This window comes from Lagopus muta, chromosome 5, assembly GCF_023343835.1.
Source record: "Lagopus muta isolate bLagMut1 chromosome 5, bLagMut1 primary, whole genome shotgun sequence".
In the NCBI taxonomy this organism is placed as follows: Eukaryota; Metazoa; Chordata; class Aves; order Galliformes; family Phasianidae; genus Lagopus; species Lagopus muta.
Genome location: NC_064437.1, coordinates 51,207,202 through 51,224,311, shown reverse-complemented (window position 1 = coordinate 51,224,311; position 17,110 = coordinate 51,207,202). Strand labels below are relative to the sequence as shown.

At 37.5% G+C, this 17,110-nt stretch overlaps 1 protein-coding gene across 1 annotated transcript; it reads left to right on the top strand.

The window, feature by feature from the left end:
• On the top strand, nucleotides 1-15,874 carry KIF11 (kinesin family member 11). Its single transcript, XM_048945285.1, is given in 23 exon segments — nucleotides 1-114; nucleotides 116-435; nucleotides 3,118-3,250; nucleotides 3,393-3,490; nucleotides 3,573-3,651; nucleotides 4,014-4,199; nucleotides 4,307-4,431; nucleotides 5,986-6,076; nucleotides 6,352-6,594; nucleotides 6,710-6,805; nucleotides 7,482-7,570; nucleotides 8,036-8,123; nucleotides 8,904-9,092; nucleotides 10,207-10,414; nucleotides 10,612-10,784; nucleotides 11,089-11,211; nucleotides 12,348-12,506; nucleotides 12,836-12,975; nucleotides 13,071-13,350; nucleotides 14,108-14,330; nucleotides 14,582-14,736; nucleotides 15,057-15,173; nucleotides 15,590-15,874. Coding segments are annotated over 23 exon segments (3,540 nt in total). The 5' UTR covers nucleotides 1-15; the 3' UTR covers nucleotides 15,716-15,874.
• Nucleotides 15,875-17,110: the final 1,236 nt, after the last annotated feature.

Sequence of the window (17,110 nt, the reverse complement as noted above, 5' to 3'; positions counted from 1 at the left end):
CGGGGCCTCGGGGGGATGCGCGAGCCGCCATTTTCCTGTCACGTGGTGCCCCGCCGGCACTACAGTTCCCGGCATGCACTGCGCTCACGGCAGGATCGGCCGCGTCCGCCGTGCCTTTCGCGTCGTCACCCGAAATTTGAAAGTAGGTCCCATGGTGCCCCGCGGGCGCCCGCTGATTGGTCGGGCGGCAGCGCCGCGCGGTTCGAAGGCGGCGGCGGCGGCGGTGGCGGCAGGCGCTCGCAGGCGTTGGGCTGGTTCTAAGTCTCGGCTTCAGCTTGAGCCGCGCCCGTGCAGCGCAGCCGGTGCCTCTACCGTCGTCCTCGGCTCCCTCGCGGCCGAGTGCGCCATGGCCTCCCTCAGCTTCCAGAGTGGCGGCGGCTCGAAGAAGGAGAAGGAGGAGAAGGGCAAGAACATCCAGGTGGTGGTGCGCTGCAGGTAGGCGCTGCGAGCCCTGGGCTCGAGGAAGGGGAGCTGCGCGGGGTGTGCTGCTGCCGGGGGGCGCTCCGGGCTGCGGGGCGCGGGCGGGTCGGCGCTGCTCCGGGGTGAGCTGCGGGTCCGTGCGGGATGGGTCGGCGTCTGCTGAGCGGTGACTATTCGGTGCGAGGCTGTGTAGGACGGGTAAGGGGAGCTGAACGAGAGGTAGCGTAGGTAATGATACCGTGTTCTAAATTGCCTTCGCGAGGTTTTTTTGTGCCAGTACGGACGCCGGCTTACCAAGTTGTTACTGGTGGGAGGTTGTACTTTAACAAACCCACGCTGAAAATAACCATTAAAAGCGGCGTTCGCTTTTATTCTTTCAATGTTAGTAAGAAGGCGCTGGAATGGGCGTTAGGAGGCTGGGTGTAAGTGTTGGTGAAAGGCGAGAATGTTGCAAAAGACGATTTTGGAGCAGTTGTATTTGAAACACTGTTGAGCAATTGGCTTCTTTTCCATCTGTCCAGTACTGCATCGTTCTGCTGCAGCCTGGCTGTGTATTGGTGTCTATTCGATTAAGATTGTGTTCTGCGATACAGCAGCATCAGGATTGTATGTGGAGCAGTGTTTTGCTTTTGTTGTGGCTGATACTTTGGAGCAGCAAAAGCTCCTTCCCGTTCCCTTCTGCAGCATTCGAGTTCTCATTTTGTAGATCAATGGATGCAATTGTTTCAGTGGCCCCTAATTTCCTTCTGAAGCCTGATGATTCGAAAACCTCAAGCCACACATTCACCGTGTTTCAATAAAATATGAGTTTGGAGCTTCTGAATGTGTACGCTACTGTGTGTTTAAAGGTCCCTTGCAACTTAAAGTTTTCTATTATTCTCTTATACATTAATGTCCTTTTGATAACTTAAGGGAATGAACGTGTCACCAAATGCTATCGCTGCGTGCCAAGTTGCTGCTTGCCTAGTGGCACTTGCTCTAGTTTAACTGAATTGCCCCTTTATCATGAGGTGACTATAAGGCCATTTCTTTGATTCTCTGGTCTGCATTCATCTGGTTCTCTGTTATGTTGCTGCAAAGAAGACTACAGTTACTGTTCAGCTTCTTGCTATTTTAGAAGTAGCAAAGCCAAAGCCTTAACTTGCTGCTGTGAACAAGATGGTTGAAATTGGCTGTCACCACAGCAACCTGACTCCATTCACTGTCTTGTGCTGAAGCATTGAGTGGCCTATCTAGAATCTAACACTTCAGTCTCAGTGCTACCATGAGGAGGAAATGTCAGCCACAACAGTGATGAGTTCCTGAATGGGTAACAGATATCCAGCACAGTAACACTGCAGGATGAAATTTAAGAACACATTTTGTGATTTGGCGTGTGATTTTTTTTTTTTTTTTAATTTTTTTAAATTTTTTTTATTTATGAGGGATTATTATTGCTGCCCCTATAAGGAAAATTTTATGTGCCACATTTGGATTAACCTAGTGATAAAAGAAAATATTGAATTTTTTTTTTCTTGTATCTCTGTTAAACTTTACTTAAAAGTGTAATAAAAAGGTGCATGGGCTTCTTGTTCACCAAACCCAAAGGCATTATTTTCTGTCTTATAAAATTCTATTCAGAATTTACAGATTCTATTCAAGTGTGTCAGCATTATAAAGATTCCAGCATTGCTGTCTACTGTTCTGCTAGCTGTGGGCTGTATTAGCATATCTGGTGCTTAGGGAGTTGTCATTCACAAGAGACGTGTGGGCTGCACTGTTTGTCTAAGTGGAAAAATAGGGAACTTTTGAAGTGCATTGATTTGGTTCACTATTATCTTGACTATTGTACATACAGTTTTCCTTTTCTCGAGGTGCTTATTCATACAACTCTTTGCAGCATTTAATTGCTCCCCTCACTCATTGGTTAGATAACTCTAGCAAGAAAGACATTTTTAAATGCAAGTTAAATATGCATGCAGCTAAGCAGTCATAAATGTATTTATGGACACTATTATTTAGAAACAGCAACAAACAGCTAACCACGTAAATGCATGAGAAGCTATAGATGCTTGGTTTGTCCTGGCAAATGGAAGGAGAACAATATCTGGAAAGCAAGTTGTGTCAGTTTTCCTTAAACAAATATAAAACTTTTAACTTAAATCAGTTAATGTTCCTTTTGCTCAGTTATCATTTTGTGGATTCTTAAATCATAGAATCATAGAGTGGCCTGGGTTGAAAAGGACCACAGTGATCATCCAGTTCCAACCCCCTGCTGTGTGCAGGGTTGCCAACGCCAGACCAGGCTGCCCAGAGCCACATCCAGCCTGGCCTTGAATGCATCCAGGGGTGGGGCATCCACAACCTCTGTGGGACAACCTGTTCAAAAGCATTGCCACTCTCTACGTGAAACACTTCCTCCTAGTATCCAACCTAAACCTCCCCGTCTCAGTTTAGAACCGTTCTCCCTTGTCCTATCACTATCCACCCTTGTGAACAGTCATACCTCCTCCTGTTTATATGCTCCCTTCAAATATTGGAAGGCCACAATGAGGCCTCCCCAGAGCCTTCTCTTTTCCAAGCTAAACAATCCCAGTTCCTTCAACCTTTTTTCATGGAAGAGGTGCTCCAGCCCTCTAATCATCTTAGTGGCCTTCCTCTAGACCATTTCACGTTGCTGTTAGTAATTGTATTAATTTGATACTCTTCTGCTTTTAGGCCTTTTAATGCCTCGGAACGTAAAGCAAACTCCTATGCTGTTGTAGACTGTGATCAAGCACGGAAAGAAGTCAGCATCCGCACTGGAGGAGTCACAGACAAGATGTTAAAAAAGACTTACACATTTGATATGGTAACTGCTTGTCAAGCTGGACACTTGTAGCTGTAACCCAGCAAATTTCTCTTAATAGAGTCTGATGTCTACACTGTGCAGTATGCACAGTGCAATATGTTACTGTACTGGTAAATAGGACAAGTTGTCTTTGCTCTGACAGGTTTTTGGAGCTCAGGCAAAGCAGATTGACGTATACCGGAGTGTTGTGTGTCCTATTTTGGATGAAGTTATTATGGGCTATAACTGTACAGTGTTTGCGTAAGTATCCCAGTATTACTATTAGAAAATCTCACTTTAATTTTTGTTTCTTGTTTACATCTTAATTTTTCATTCTTAACAGCTATGGCCAAACTGGTACTGGTAAGACTTTCACAATGGAAGGGGAACGGTCCCCCAACGAGGAGTACACTTGGGAAGAGGTACGTTTTTACTCATGAGGTTTCTCTTGTAGCTGTGCTGTGTAATACAAAAGTAGATATTGCAGAAAGCTAAAGACAGCCTAAAGTTGATTTCTTTCAAACACTGAAGCCAACTTTTGGTAAACATTAGTAAATTAACGAGTGTTCTCATTACTTGTGAAAACCAGAACTTTATATATCATTAATGCATACATACAAATCTTAGCAATAATTGCACAGGAAATAATCTTTGTTCATTGTATTTTTTGTCTGTATCCATTAGACCAACAGACTGTAGCTAAAATTTGCTACTACTTCACTCCTTCCCCAACTCTCTTTTTGTACATCTATGTATGTACTTGTTTTTTCATTTTAATTTGTAGGATCCATTAGCAGGTATAATACCTCGTACATTGCATCAGATATTTGAAAAACTCACAGAGAATGGCACTGAATTTTCAGTGAAAGTCTCTCTTTTGGAAATATATAATGAGGAGCTTTTTGATCTTCTGAATCCTGCTCCTGATGTTGGAGAAAGACTGCAGATGTTTGATGACCCCCGAAATAAGGTGAGTGCGGTCTTCCAAAATCTGTTATATGAAGACTTCTGGAACAGTTTGAAGAGGTTGAATGAACATGGGTTTTTTTGTTTGTTTGTTTTGTTGTTTTTTGACAGAGAGGTGTAATTATTAAAGGCTTAGAGGAGGTAACTGTACACAACAAAAATGAAGTCTATCAGATCCTGGAAAGGGGTGCAGCAAAGAGAACAACTGCAGCTACTTACATGAATGCATATTCCAGGTACAAATCTTGTGTGTTTCAGAGACTTATTTTGTTAATGTTCTATTAAACTGGATTTTACCGAAGAAGGAAAAATTGTTGAAGCCAGAGTAAGCCTTGCCTGATCTTGAGATTAGATATTATAGTTTGTTGCCACATATAGATTAGGAAACCATAGCAAGAAACTTTTTCTTGCGTTCTGTGGGTTGATGTATTCTAGTACATGTATGAAGATGCATTGTAAATTATGGAAGTTTCTCTTAAAAAGCTGTTGCTGTCAGAAAACGTGATTACAAAAAACTGTTGTTTCAAGATTGCATACTGTTTTAAATATACAATTAAAATGGTAGTCCTGAAATTCCACCTATCCAGGTGCAATGTGAGAGGTAGAATATTCTTAGTCTGGCATGCAGAATACTGGAATTTATTAATAACTCTAAATCAAGCAATTAGCTTTCTCAAAACTTTATATTTCTATGGAAACACAAATCTGATGGATATCATTGAAGTATGCTGTATGTTTAAGTGTGGAATAAATAATCTTTACAGTAAATATTGATGATGTTTAGCAGATACACCCGTGTGAGAGAGATGGATTGTCTTTGTTCTAGCTATTATGGGGTATTATTGGTTTATTGTTGTCTTTTTTTCTGGTTCTGTTCACTGGAAAAAATCTAGGCATAAGTGTCCCTTCCTCTCCTCACCACCAATAGGAAATGATACAATTAAGATTCTGAAACTGAACTTACGAAACAGTGTTCAGATCTGTTTTTTTTTTTTTTTTTTTAATAGAATAATGCTAACTTATGAAAATGTACAAGATGTATTGTGGAAGTCAGAAATAAGAATAAGGGATTTTTGTATGGCAATGCAGGCTATGTCGTATGATTGCAGCTCATAGTCAGAATCTAGTAGACGTGTTAGTCAAAAATCTCAGTATTTATTACTGACTTCTCATTCTTGAACTGCAGATTTCATGTCTGTCATTGTGAGCAAGTAGGTTTCAAACTGCCATAACTTCTATGGTTTACTGTATGTCCCAGCTTCCTATTGTGAAAGCTTGTTAAATAATCTCAAGCTAATGTATTTTTTTTTAAAACTTAATGTTTTGAATGAAAACTAAATTGAATTTCTACATCTTCAATATTGGATTCAGATTCTTGCTGATTTTCTTTAGTCTGTATGAAGTACTAAATTTCCTAATCTCATGTTCTGTAAAATTGTTCCTATTGTATTGGCTACAAAACTGCAAGCCAGTTCTCTTGAAGTGTCTATGAGTAGAGAAGATAGAAGTATCAACATCAGATATTTCTGTTGGCTTCACTTGATAGATACATCAATGAAGCAACTGGTTGAAGTTTGATTGGTATTCTAGCCTGCTAGATTATGATTTCCTTACATGTACACAGATAAAAATAGACAATTTTTATTGTATTGGAAATGTGTAAAGTTGCAATTAATGGGGGTGCATTTATTTTCTATAAAGAGCACTGATAACTAACCTGGAGTAATGTCTCATAGAAAGCAGATAATTGGGCTTAAAGAACATTTGTCTGAAATTGAGTTCTTTTATAGCCGTTCCCACTCCGTATTTTCAATTACCATCCATATGAAAGAAACCACAGTAGATGGAGAAGAACTTGTTAAAATTGGGAAGCTGAACTTGGTAAGTATTTGAATTAAATTTCATTGATGGCAATACTAAAGTAAGGAACTAAGCAATGTAACCTCATTCTCTTGAGAATTAAGCACTTGTAAGGGTAAAGAAATTGTCATTTTTTCTGAGCGATGTGAACTGTTTGTCATTCTTAGAAATGTCTGTCTCGTTCATCACTCCTACAATCTCCTGAACAAATACATGTGTTAGCTCATGCACGCTGTGACAGAGCAAGCATTCCTTGCGCTGATTTGAGATAGAAGCACGTGTCTTTCCTCTTTCAGGTTGATCTTGCAGGAAGTGAGAACATTGGTCGATCTGGGGCAGTTGACAAAAGAGCTCGTGAAGCTGGAAATATCAATCAGTCTCTCCTGACTCTGGGAAGAGTTATTTCTGCTCTAGTAGAAAGAGCCCCACATGTTCCATACAGGGAATCTAAACTCACAAGAATCCTTCAAGATTCTCTTGGAGGACGAACAAAAACATCAATAATTGCCACAGTTTCTCCTGCATCTATAAATCTTGAGGTAAATTTTAATCTGAATACCTACTCCATAATATTTGTGGTTTTTTGTTTTGTTTTGTTTTTTCCAAAAATATTTTCTCCTCAGCTTAACCTAAAGTTGTATCTGTTTATCACAGGAAACACTGAGTACGCTGGAATATGCCCACAGGGCAAAGAACATATTGAACAAGCCTGAAGTTAACCAGAAGCTGACCAAAAAAGCTCTTATTAAGGTAAGCTAGGCGTATGTATTTGATTACTGTAAAGACAGAATACATTTGACTATTCTAATTCCTGCACAGGAGAAATGTTATGAAACTATGGGGAAATTGGCTACCAGAAGCACATTTCTGAGGTGATTTTAATCACTGAGGGGATGCTTTACTAAGGTGCTCTGCTGGTACGCTATTAAACACTGCAAATACTGAAGCTATTGTTAAAGCTAAAGCTGGAGACAGTGTGATTGCTATTATCTATGACTGTGTACCTGTTCACCAGGTAGTGAAGACCTACTAAGTAACAGTAGATTACTATTTTGCTGGATTTCTCCATTAGCAGCTTAATTCCCTCAAAAATGCTTAAATTTAAGCAACGAACTATAAACTATGAATGAAAAGGCCCTATGAAGAACATGAATGCTATTAAAGAAGCTGCAATTCCCAATATAAACTGTTAAATGGAATAAACAATAATTTGAATAGGAAGATTCAATGCTCTACATATGTGCAATGTTATGAATCTGTGCTACACTGAACTTATTTGGACACAAGTGAAACACTAGATTCTGGAACATCCTTCTGTGCTTGTGGAAAACTTCCATATAATTCCAGATGTCTCACATCTGTTGAGGAGAACTTTGAAAATGAAGTATAACTATTCATGTTGAAATGTGGTTATTTCTTGATGCAGGAATATACTGAAGAGATTGAGCGTCTGAAACGAGACCTTGCTGCTACACGTGAGAAAAATGGCGTCTATATTTCCCTTGAAAATTTTGAGTACGTCTTCAGGATTGCTATAAGATGTCTAACAGCATATACTGGTTCCTATCCTTAAACAGAAATGTTTCCAGATCTATTTTCATAAGGCTAAGTTAGGAAGATTTAACTGACCAGTTACTTTCTTCTTTAGAAATTAGTTATTACTCAAATAGAAGCCTATGAAATGTGCTTGCACTGAGAACTTCATTTGTGGAATTTGCCACAAGCAAAATGAGCATTCATCTTTTTTTAATATCTTATTTGCTCTATCAGCTTTTATATAAACTTCTATTTTAAATTTTCTGTATGAACAAGTCTTCTCTCAAAGCACAATAAGCTGTCTTTAATCCTATCTGTGTTAATTGAAAATTCAAATGCTGAAGTCAATACTTCTTGAAATGACTAAACATGCAACATGAGACCAATAGCTGATCTAGAAATCAACTTTATTACTGTTGTTGTTCTTATTAATCTTTGCTTTAGAGCCCTTAATGGAAAGCTGACGGTTCAGGAAGAACAAATTGCAGAGTATATTGACAAAATCACTGTCATGGAGGAAGAGATGAAAAGAGTAAGTGCCATTTCTCATGCAGCTTAAATCCCCCAGATAAAGAGAAGATGTCTTGAGGGAAGAGAGTTGTTTAAATAGTGACAAAAATTTTGGTCTTAAATATCCTTAGTAATTAGTTGATGGAATTTTCTAGAAGTTGAGAATTTCAGATACTGTATATGAAATTGCAGAATGCAATATTGAATTTAAAAAAAAAAAAAAAAAACAAACTCTTTCAATGTTTAAAACTGAACCTCGAATTTTCTTTGACTTTCCAGCAAAAATCTTGTAAAACAGCATAATCTCAGTTGGAGTTGTGTGCTTAGAAGCAAAGAATGAAGGGGGGGAGTGGTGATGACTCCCACTAACAAGAATATGCAGAAAAAAAAAATTGGAAAATTTCTCTTAAACAAATGGAGTATGTAACTAGTGTGCATAAACAGGCTTACCTTTAATCAGTTTTACTGATTATTCCTCATTCTATCAGCTTATATTTGTTTAGTGGGGATTCCTTCATTGTGATATAATGAATGCTTGATCTTGTGACTTGAATAGGGAAGTGAAGGATTTTCACAATAAAAACTGTATTGGTTTGTGATGTTTTCAGTAAATAAAGGCTCTTCTAGCCTCTAGTCAGGCTTAAGATTTCTGAGCCTTACAGCTGAAACTGCTGAAACTTTCTTGCTTATCTAGATGACAAACTGTTTTCTAGTATTGTGACATAACTAGGGATATATGGCGAGTTGCAGTTGAGCTTGCAAAGAGCAATGTTACTGTACTGATGCTTGTCTTACACTGTAGGTGACTGAACTGTTCACAGTTAATAAAAACGAACTTGAGCAGTGTAAAACAGATCTAGAAATCAAGGAGAAGGAACTGGAAGAAACACAGAAAGATCTGCAAGAAACCAAAGTTCATCTGGCTGAAGAGGAATATGTGGTTTCCATTTTGGAAAATGCTGAACAAAAACTTCATGGCACAGCTAGCAAGGTTATCACTCTCCTGGCATCTAATTGTAACAATAACTTCCTCTCTTTAAGGGTTCAGCAATCTGTTCAAAGATGTCTTTGTCACTAGAGGATGATGTGAGTGACAAAAATGAATTTAAGGTTTAAAAACTATGATTGACCCTCTGAAAACTGTTACAGTGAGGAGTCACTTAGAGATTGCAAGGCTTCCTCTGTGAAAGTATTAAACAGTATATCTAACAGCAAACTGTCAGTCTGGAAGCTGGCTTTTCATAAGGTTTTCATAAGGCTTTCAGTGCTCTGCAGTTTCTATTGTTATGAGTTGTTTTGCAGAATAACTAGTTTAGGTTACCTAACTAGACACTTAAGCCTGACCCTAAAACAGAGTAAGTTATGCATAACTAGAGTAGAGAAATTGCAAGAACCAAGGGACATGCAATAATACTCACTGAGTAACTGAAACTATTGCCATGTCTCTATATTTTAGAGGGTATTTAGGTGCTTTTTTTGATGTGTTTATGACTGGTCTTAATTTTCAAAACAGACTTGATAGAGACAGAGTCCTGCTATTTAAAGTGCAAAGTGATTAATTCCGTGTCTTTAGTCAATATGAAAAGTTCTTTCTGTTTGGGTTCTTGTAGGGTTGGGAGCGGGAGCTCAGTTTTGCATGCTGATATGGAATGTTTGTGTGAGATAAATGGGTAGAGAAATCATTTACACTAACTACAAAACCAAATTCCAGTATACTTTCAAATTCTAAATTATCACAGAGGTAATACTGGAAATCACTTGCTTTCAGTACAATTAAAAATATATTTACTGTCAAATCTTTCAGAAAACTGTGAAGCTACTGGGGATTTCTTGGTTACTGTTCTATGTTCATTGTATTTTAATTCCTTGAATGCTGAGGATGTTCTATTTTAATACGTGAGAGTTGGGGGCGAATGTTCTCTAGTAGGTAAATTTTTCTTGTACTGAGGCTGTAGATGGCATAGCACAAGATTAAGAACGGTTGTAATTTGATGTTAAAGGAAATATCTGCTTCACGTTCAACTTAAAACTATAGTTCTTCTGAACATAAATTTATGCTTGGCTTCTGATTTAAATATCTACTGAAATAACCTTAAAAATTTTAGTTGCTTAATACAGTTGAAGAAACCACAAAAGATGTATCTGGTCTCCACGCAAAACTGGACCGTAAGAAGGCTGTTGATCAGCACAATGCTGTTGTCCAAAATACGTTTGCACAACAAATGACTGATTTGTTCAACAAAATACAAGATTCAGTTAATGAGAACAGTGCGAAGCAGCAACAGATGTTGATGTCTTACACGCATTTTATAGGTAAGTGTAATACCTCTACATGAAGGTCATCCTTATATTTTGCAGTAGTACAATCAAAGATCAACATTTTAAATTGGGTCTCTGTTAGTTGAAAGATTAAGTCTTATTTTAAACAATGTAGTAATTACATAATAATGTGTCTCAGATGGTCAGCTAAGAGTAGTAAGTTTTGTAACACTTTGCAATTTCTTTTCTAGGTGACATCTTGTCTACCAGTTCTTCGGCAGCTAATATTCTTACATCAGTTGTATCAGCATCCTTTGCCTCTCTTAAGAAATTGGTGTCTACAGAAGTTTCTTGCATGTCTGAAAAAGTATTACAACATGAGAATCTGTCACTTGATCATAAAGCTGAGCTACTGAGATTAATTGTTAGTAAATTTACATACACTTTTTTTTTTATTTGAAGTATATGAAATTGTCCTCAATCAGAAGAGGTGCTATAAACAATCTTTTTTTTTTTTTTTTTTTTTTCCTGACTCTCTGTTTCAACACTTGGCCATGATTACATACCTCTTCCCTCCTCATCCCATCATGAGCTGTAACGTGCTGTACAGCAAAAGCTAACTGCAGAGCACGTAGACCTTACTTATCCATATGAATAACTTCTTAGAAAAGTACCAAAGAGACTTCCATATTTTGTTTTACCTTTTTTTTTCCTATTGCTCTTTCTAGGAGGAGCATGCGTCAGGATTAGGAAGCGCATTAAATAGCTTGACACCAATGGTAGAATTTGTCCTGGGCCTAAACTGTCAATTTCAGACTAACATGAAAAAGTATTCAGCTGTGGCTGATAAGGTAATAAACAGATTTTTCTCTTGTGCTTTTCTTGCATATACCCCCTTTTCTGCAGTGCTAGTGTTTTCATGCATGGTTTGGCTTTATCTCCTTTATTCTCTCACGTTGTTTTACTTCATAGCTTTTCCTTTTGGACTTCCATTTTTGTGTGTGTTGTGTCCCCTTGCTACCTGTATTGGCACAGCTGCTCACCTAAATGCTGAAGACAAATAATAAAATGTAGATGCTTAAAGCTATGTATAACAGGTATTTGATAATATTTTTTGTGTAGTCTCTACTGTATTATGGAAGTCTGAAACAGCTGACTTAAATGAGTTCTATCACTTCAAATTTCTCCTGCTATTGTACCGAACTTTATTTCCTAGTTATTTTCATTATGGAGAATGTGGAAGTGTACAATAACAATATACATAGACAGTGCTACATTTATAAAAGTTCTTTGCTTGCTTTTTTTTTTTTTTTTTTTGCTATGTTATCACAGAATCATAGAATTAACAAGGTTGGAAAAGACTTCCAAGATGATCCAGTCCAACCATCCACCCATCGCCAATATTTCTCACTAAACCATGTCCCTCAGTTTAACATCTTAATGTTTCTTGAACACCTTCAGGGATGGTGACTTCACAACCTCCTTGGGCAATTATGTTTTAAGTCTTTGTATTGCAGCTCCACTCTTTCATTCTCTCCATTTTGTTGGGGAAAAAAAAACCTCAGTTCCAGGTGGAGGACTAAATTTCCCTCTTCTGTCAATTGCATCTCATCTCAAATAAACTCACTTCATTTAAAAGCTGTCTGCTAGTTTTCAAGCTTTAACAGCAATAAGTACATGTCTTACAAGCTGTTGCTTCTTATTCTGGTCTTAGCCAAGTATGTTGAGTCCTATTTTGTGTATTTTGCATGCTGAATTATATTTAGGAAAGCCCATACTAAGTGCCATTCTGTTACTTCTGAATGTACTACATGTTATTTGCTACCATTCACCCACTATGCTTGCCTTCGACAGCTTTTGTGAAGTAAAGGTTTCTTCTCCCCTCTCTTGCCCATTATGCTACAGATAAGTATCCAGTTCTTATCTAATAACAAACATTTAACTGAGAATAAACTTCTGTTTTGTGTTTTTTTTTTTTTTTTTAAAGCTGGAAAGTCATAAAAAAGAAATGGATACCTTCTTTGAAGATCTTTCTCTCACTCTGAAAAAATTACAGGAAGAAACAGCTAATGTTCTTGCTCAGCTTCAGAATGATTGTGAAAATTTAAGAGAAGAAGTGGAAATGACAAGACTGGCACATACAAAGGTACCCTTGGAGTGAAGAGAAATCATAGTGTCACACGTTATTCTTTGAATTCTCTAGCAGTAAACCGTGGTATCTGTTTCAGAAGCAATGGTGGGACAGTGACTTGGTGATCCCAATTCTTTTCAACTTCTGTTGTGTGACTTTAGGTGTCTTATGTAGGAAAGTAACAAGAATTACCCTTGCTATGAACACATCTAGTTTATATGCCTTCACGTAAATCTCCAAAGGCAAAGTGTCTGTCATCTATAGAAAAAATGTGACTTAAGCTTTAGAATAACAAAGCTGTACTATGTTATATCTTTCTTGAAAGATACAACTTTTCTTAACAGAGTGCAGCTGAGTTAATGTCCTCACTACAAAGACAGCTTGACCTGTTTGCTCAAGAGACTCAGAAGAACTTAGCTGATGTACTGGCAAAAAATGGAGGCTTGAAGACCACCATCACTGCTGTGCAAGAAAATGTTCACCTGTAAGGAACTGATTACTTTCGGTATAAACTGATGCAACATGTGTTAAAATCCACCTTTCAAAAATGTCTGAATTGTTACGTGTCTGTTGTTGCAGGAAAACTACCAACCTAGTCAGCAGCACAGCTTCTAATCACAGCAGATTTCTTGCATCTATGGATAATTTTTCTAAGGAGCTCAGGATTATAAATGGTGAAAATAAAAGGATGCTGGAAGATTCCACTGACCACTGTCAGCAGCTTCTCAACAATCTCACAAATGTGTCTCAGGATGCTGATAAATATGCTGAACTTACAATTGCTCAGATAGCCAGCTTTACCGATCAGCAGCTATCGTCCCTCAGGGATGAGAAACAACAGCTTATGTGTTTTCAAAAGGTACCTGTAGCTATTGTAGTCTAATGCAATATTTGCAGACAAACTTCTACAGGAGAATTCATAGGGGAAAATTCTTAACTATAATCAGTACAAAATGGAGTCTTGATCACAGCAGACTCATGCTAATAAATGCATTTTGATGAGATAAAAAAGCTTAACTTGAGTAAGAGTTCAAACTAGCAATGCAAATAACTTTAAAAAAAAAAAAAAGTGTCTTGATTAATCCCACGTGGCTAACTTCCACCTGTACTTTAAGCTTTTTACCACTTGTAGCATGTAGCTCTAATTCTAAAGCTTAATTACAGGTAGTGTCCCAGGGAGATTTAGACAGAGATGAAGTACAGTCTGTAATAGAACAGACAAGTCTACTTTGTCCTCTAGAAATACATAATGCTTCTAGTCCTGGTAGGATTTTATCACTTCCCTTAAAAATCCTAATTTAATGCAGTGTTGTGAGTAGACACATAACAATTCTGTTCTGAACCAGGTGGCATCATTTTTATTTTGAAGAGTAGCTTTCTGAAATGATCGTACTTTCTAAGAAACTGACTCTTCTTCTGAAGGTAGTTCTCAAAATGAGAATGTAAAATTGGCACTGAAACTTCTCAATTTGAGGTCTCACAATTGTTTCGTTTTAGATCATGTCACTAACCATGCACCCACATCTTAGAAAGGAGGCCATAACCTTAACTTTCCTGTTAACTTGATGTTTTTGTGCTTTGTTGGTTTTTTTTTTTCCTGTTGTTGTTTGTTCTAGAAAAACGGAGAAAACTGTGATAAAGCAATAGCTGAAATTGCCGACCAAATTGGTACTCAAAAATGTGCTGAGGAGAAGATACTAAATGGCCTTCTTGATCGAATGAAAGTTGATCAGGGGGTACTTCTGGAACAGAAGCTGGCACTTAATGAAGAAGCACAGCGTGGTCTGGCTCAGGTTAATGGTTTCCTGAAAGAAGATCTTAAAGTGGATATTCCAACAGGTATTTCAAGTAGGGCAGGAGTCAATCTTGTAGAAAGCAATCTGAGTTGTGGAGTTTGTATTCAGAGGTTGATAGGAACATAATACAGCTGGCCATCTTGCACTTTTTTTTTTTTTTAAGGTGAATGCAAGGATTGACTGAAGAAAGTGTGACTTCTGTATTGAGTTAATGTAAAACTGATGATCTGTAATTAAAGCAGTTGCTTTATGTATTTAATAGTGCCTTTCATTTGTATACCATCTGCATTAAAGGGACAACTCCACAGAGAAGAGACTACTCTTATCCAGTCACACTGGTGAAAACAGAACCCAGGGAACTTCTACTGGAACAACTGAGGCAAAAGCAATTAACGCTTGATGCTATGCTGAACAGTGTGATACAGGAAGTGGAGGGGAATGCAGATGAGGTATGTATATGAGTTACAAACATGTCAACAAAGATTTCATATCTCTAAAGAGTTTTGTGTTCTTTTAATCTCTGTGGAAAGTTGACCAGAAACCCAGCACTGTTGCAGCCTTCCTGTGTGGTACTTGGAGTTGCATGCTTAGCTTTTGAGAAAAACATTGTCTTGAAAAACAAGGGAAGACCTTAATAGTTGTTTAGAGGCTCTCATTTCTGTTTTACAAAAATACATAAATTGTGGTCGGATCTATAAGAAATACAGCACTTCCATTCATGTAGGAAATTCAAACATTCAGTGAACTTCTCTGAATGCTTCTGTTTTAGGACCTGCTGGAAGAGGAGGAAGGGATGCAAGAATCCAGTGAAAGCCTTGGTGATGACAAGTACTTAGTGGATATAAACATAAGCTGTCATGCAAATGGAGGCATTCCCTTTTTCCAGGTAACTTTCATAGGTATTCTGAACAGTGAAAGAAAGTTATCGTTCTATAATAGGCTTGTAGTATAAAATCATTTGCTGATAGCCTTGAGTGTAGTCTCATAACTTCTTTTAATGCTGTAGAATATGCTTTGTTAAACTTCAGTTAAAATAAACATTCTAACAACCTAGAAAAATGTCATGACTTGCTAGATGCATGCATGTGGTTTAATAGAAAAGATGAAATTTAATACAGTACATTTTCTTAGAGATCTGATAAAAGTTAGCTTTCTTGATTTTTTTTTTTAATTTATTTATTTATTTTTTATTTTTTACTTTAATTTTCTTCCTTGCTTTTGACCTTTCTCTTCCACCAATGTATCGTGGACCTGCATCATCTTAACGTGCAAAACTTATCACACATTTTCTTTAAATTCCAGAACAAAAGGAGTCACAAAAAAGATAAAGAGAACAAAGCTGCAGCAATGTTGGAGAAAAACAAAACTGAAGATATGACAGAACAGCTACTTCCTAAATCTAAGCTACCCTTAAGATTGGTGAACTAAAATATACATATATACTGCAGGTTCTTATAAAATACTTTTGGTTATCTACTGAGCCATAAGTTCTCCTGGTTGTTCTGTCTCTGTATATAGTGATATATTGATGCAATATTGGATCAAAACTTGACACAATATGTCCTGCCTTTGTTCTGTTTTTATATACGATGGCTTGCAAATATTAACAGTTTTATTAAAAAAAAAAAAAAAAAATCTGAAGGTTATGGTGCTGTATGTTAAGTGACATTTTTTATCTTGTCAAGTAATAGATTGCTTTCTGCTTCTTAGTAGATTTGCTGTAGCAGGAAGGGATATGGAATAATGCTGTTTTCTTAATTGTAAATATGTGATCTGTTTCTGTACCTGCCTTACTCTGATTCCTGTTACTATGAAGTAGATAGTTGTCTTCGGGATACTTTCAAATAAATCAGCTGATGCACAGAGTATAGATGTGTATGCATATGTGGTTTCAGTCTTAAACTTGACAACATAGCTGAAGTATTATCTCTGCAAAATAGATTCTCTGAACACCGTTCAGATAAATGCTGATAGATAAAGATCAATAATTTTGATTATACCCTTGCACTGTGATTCTCTTAGCTATAGCACCAGATGGACTGATTTTTCTGTATTTCTGTACCACTTCTTACCTGTTAGTTTCTCTTCATGGACAAAGCTAATTGCTTTTCTTTAGCAACAGATAGCAGGAGACAAAAACATTCTCTTCCAAATGAGCAAGGCAGCTATATGTCCACAGCTTCATTACTTTTTATTTTTATTGTCTTAGTACTTAGCTTATATACCAGATCTTTCCATTATATGAGGTTTGAAACCCTAAAAGGGGTTTTGAAATCCTGTTTTGTCTGTGGAAATGTCTGCATTGAAGTGGTTGGTATATTGTGAAATTCTGACAACAGAAACATCATGGGCGTAAGAATTTTCCAAGACTTGGCATCTAGGTTCTTGTACCACATTCTTTAACACTGACAAGATTTTTGCTAGTGTAATCTATCCATTTCCTAACTAAAAGGCACTTCTGCAAGTCTTTCACTTTTTATTTTCCATCCAGAGTTCACAAGATCGGTGTGAACAAACAAACTGGAGCAGCCAGTGCCAAGGAAGGATCACATCCATTAAAATGATGCCAGAATCTACGCTTATTTAACCTTTTTGAAACTACCCTTGTCCATAGCTGTTTGATTTGCCCTGCTGCGGACACAGATCGCTTTTCTCATATTGAGAACCTTTAACAGATGTATGAATCTTTGGGACTGCTTGCTTTCTCTTTTCAGAGAGATGTTTTCTTACATTTGCAATAATATTATGGCAGATCACTGTTTCTTTCATTGGGCCTGGTGCCTAGTGGTCACACCAGAAAGATGAATGGGATGAAAAATTCGG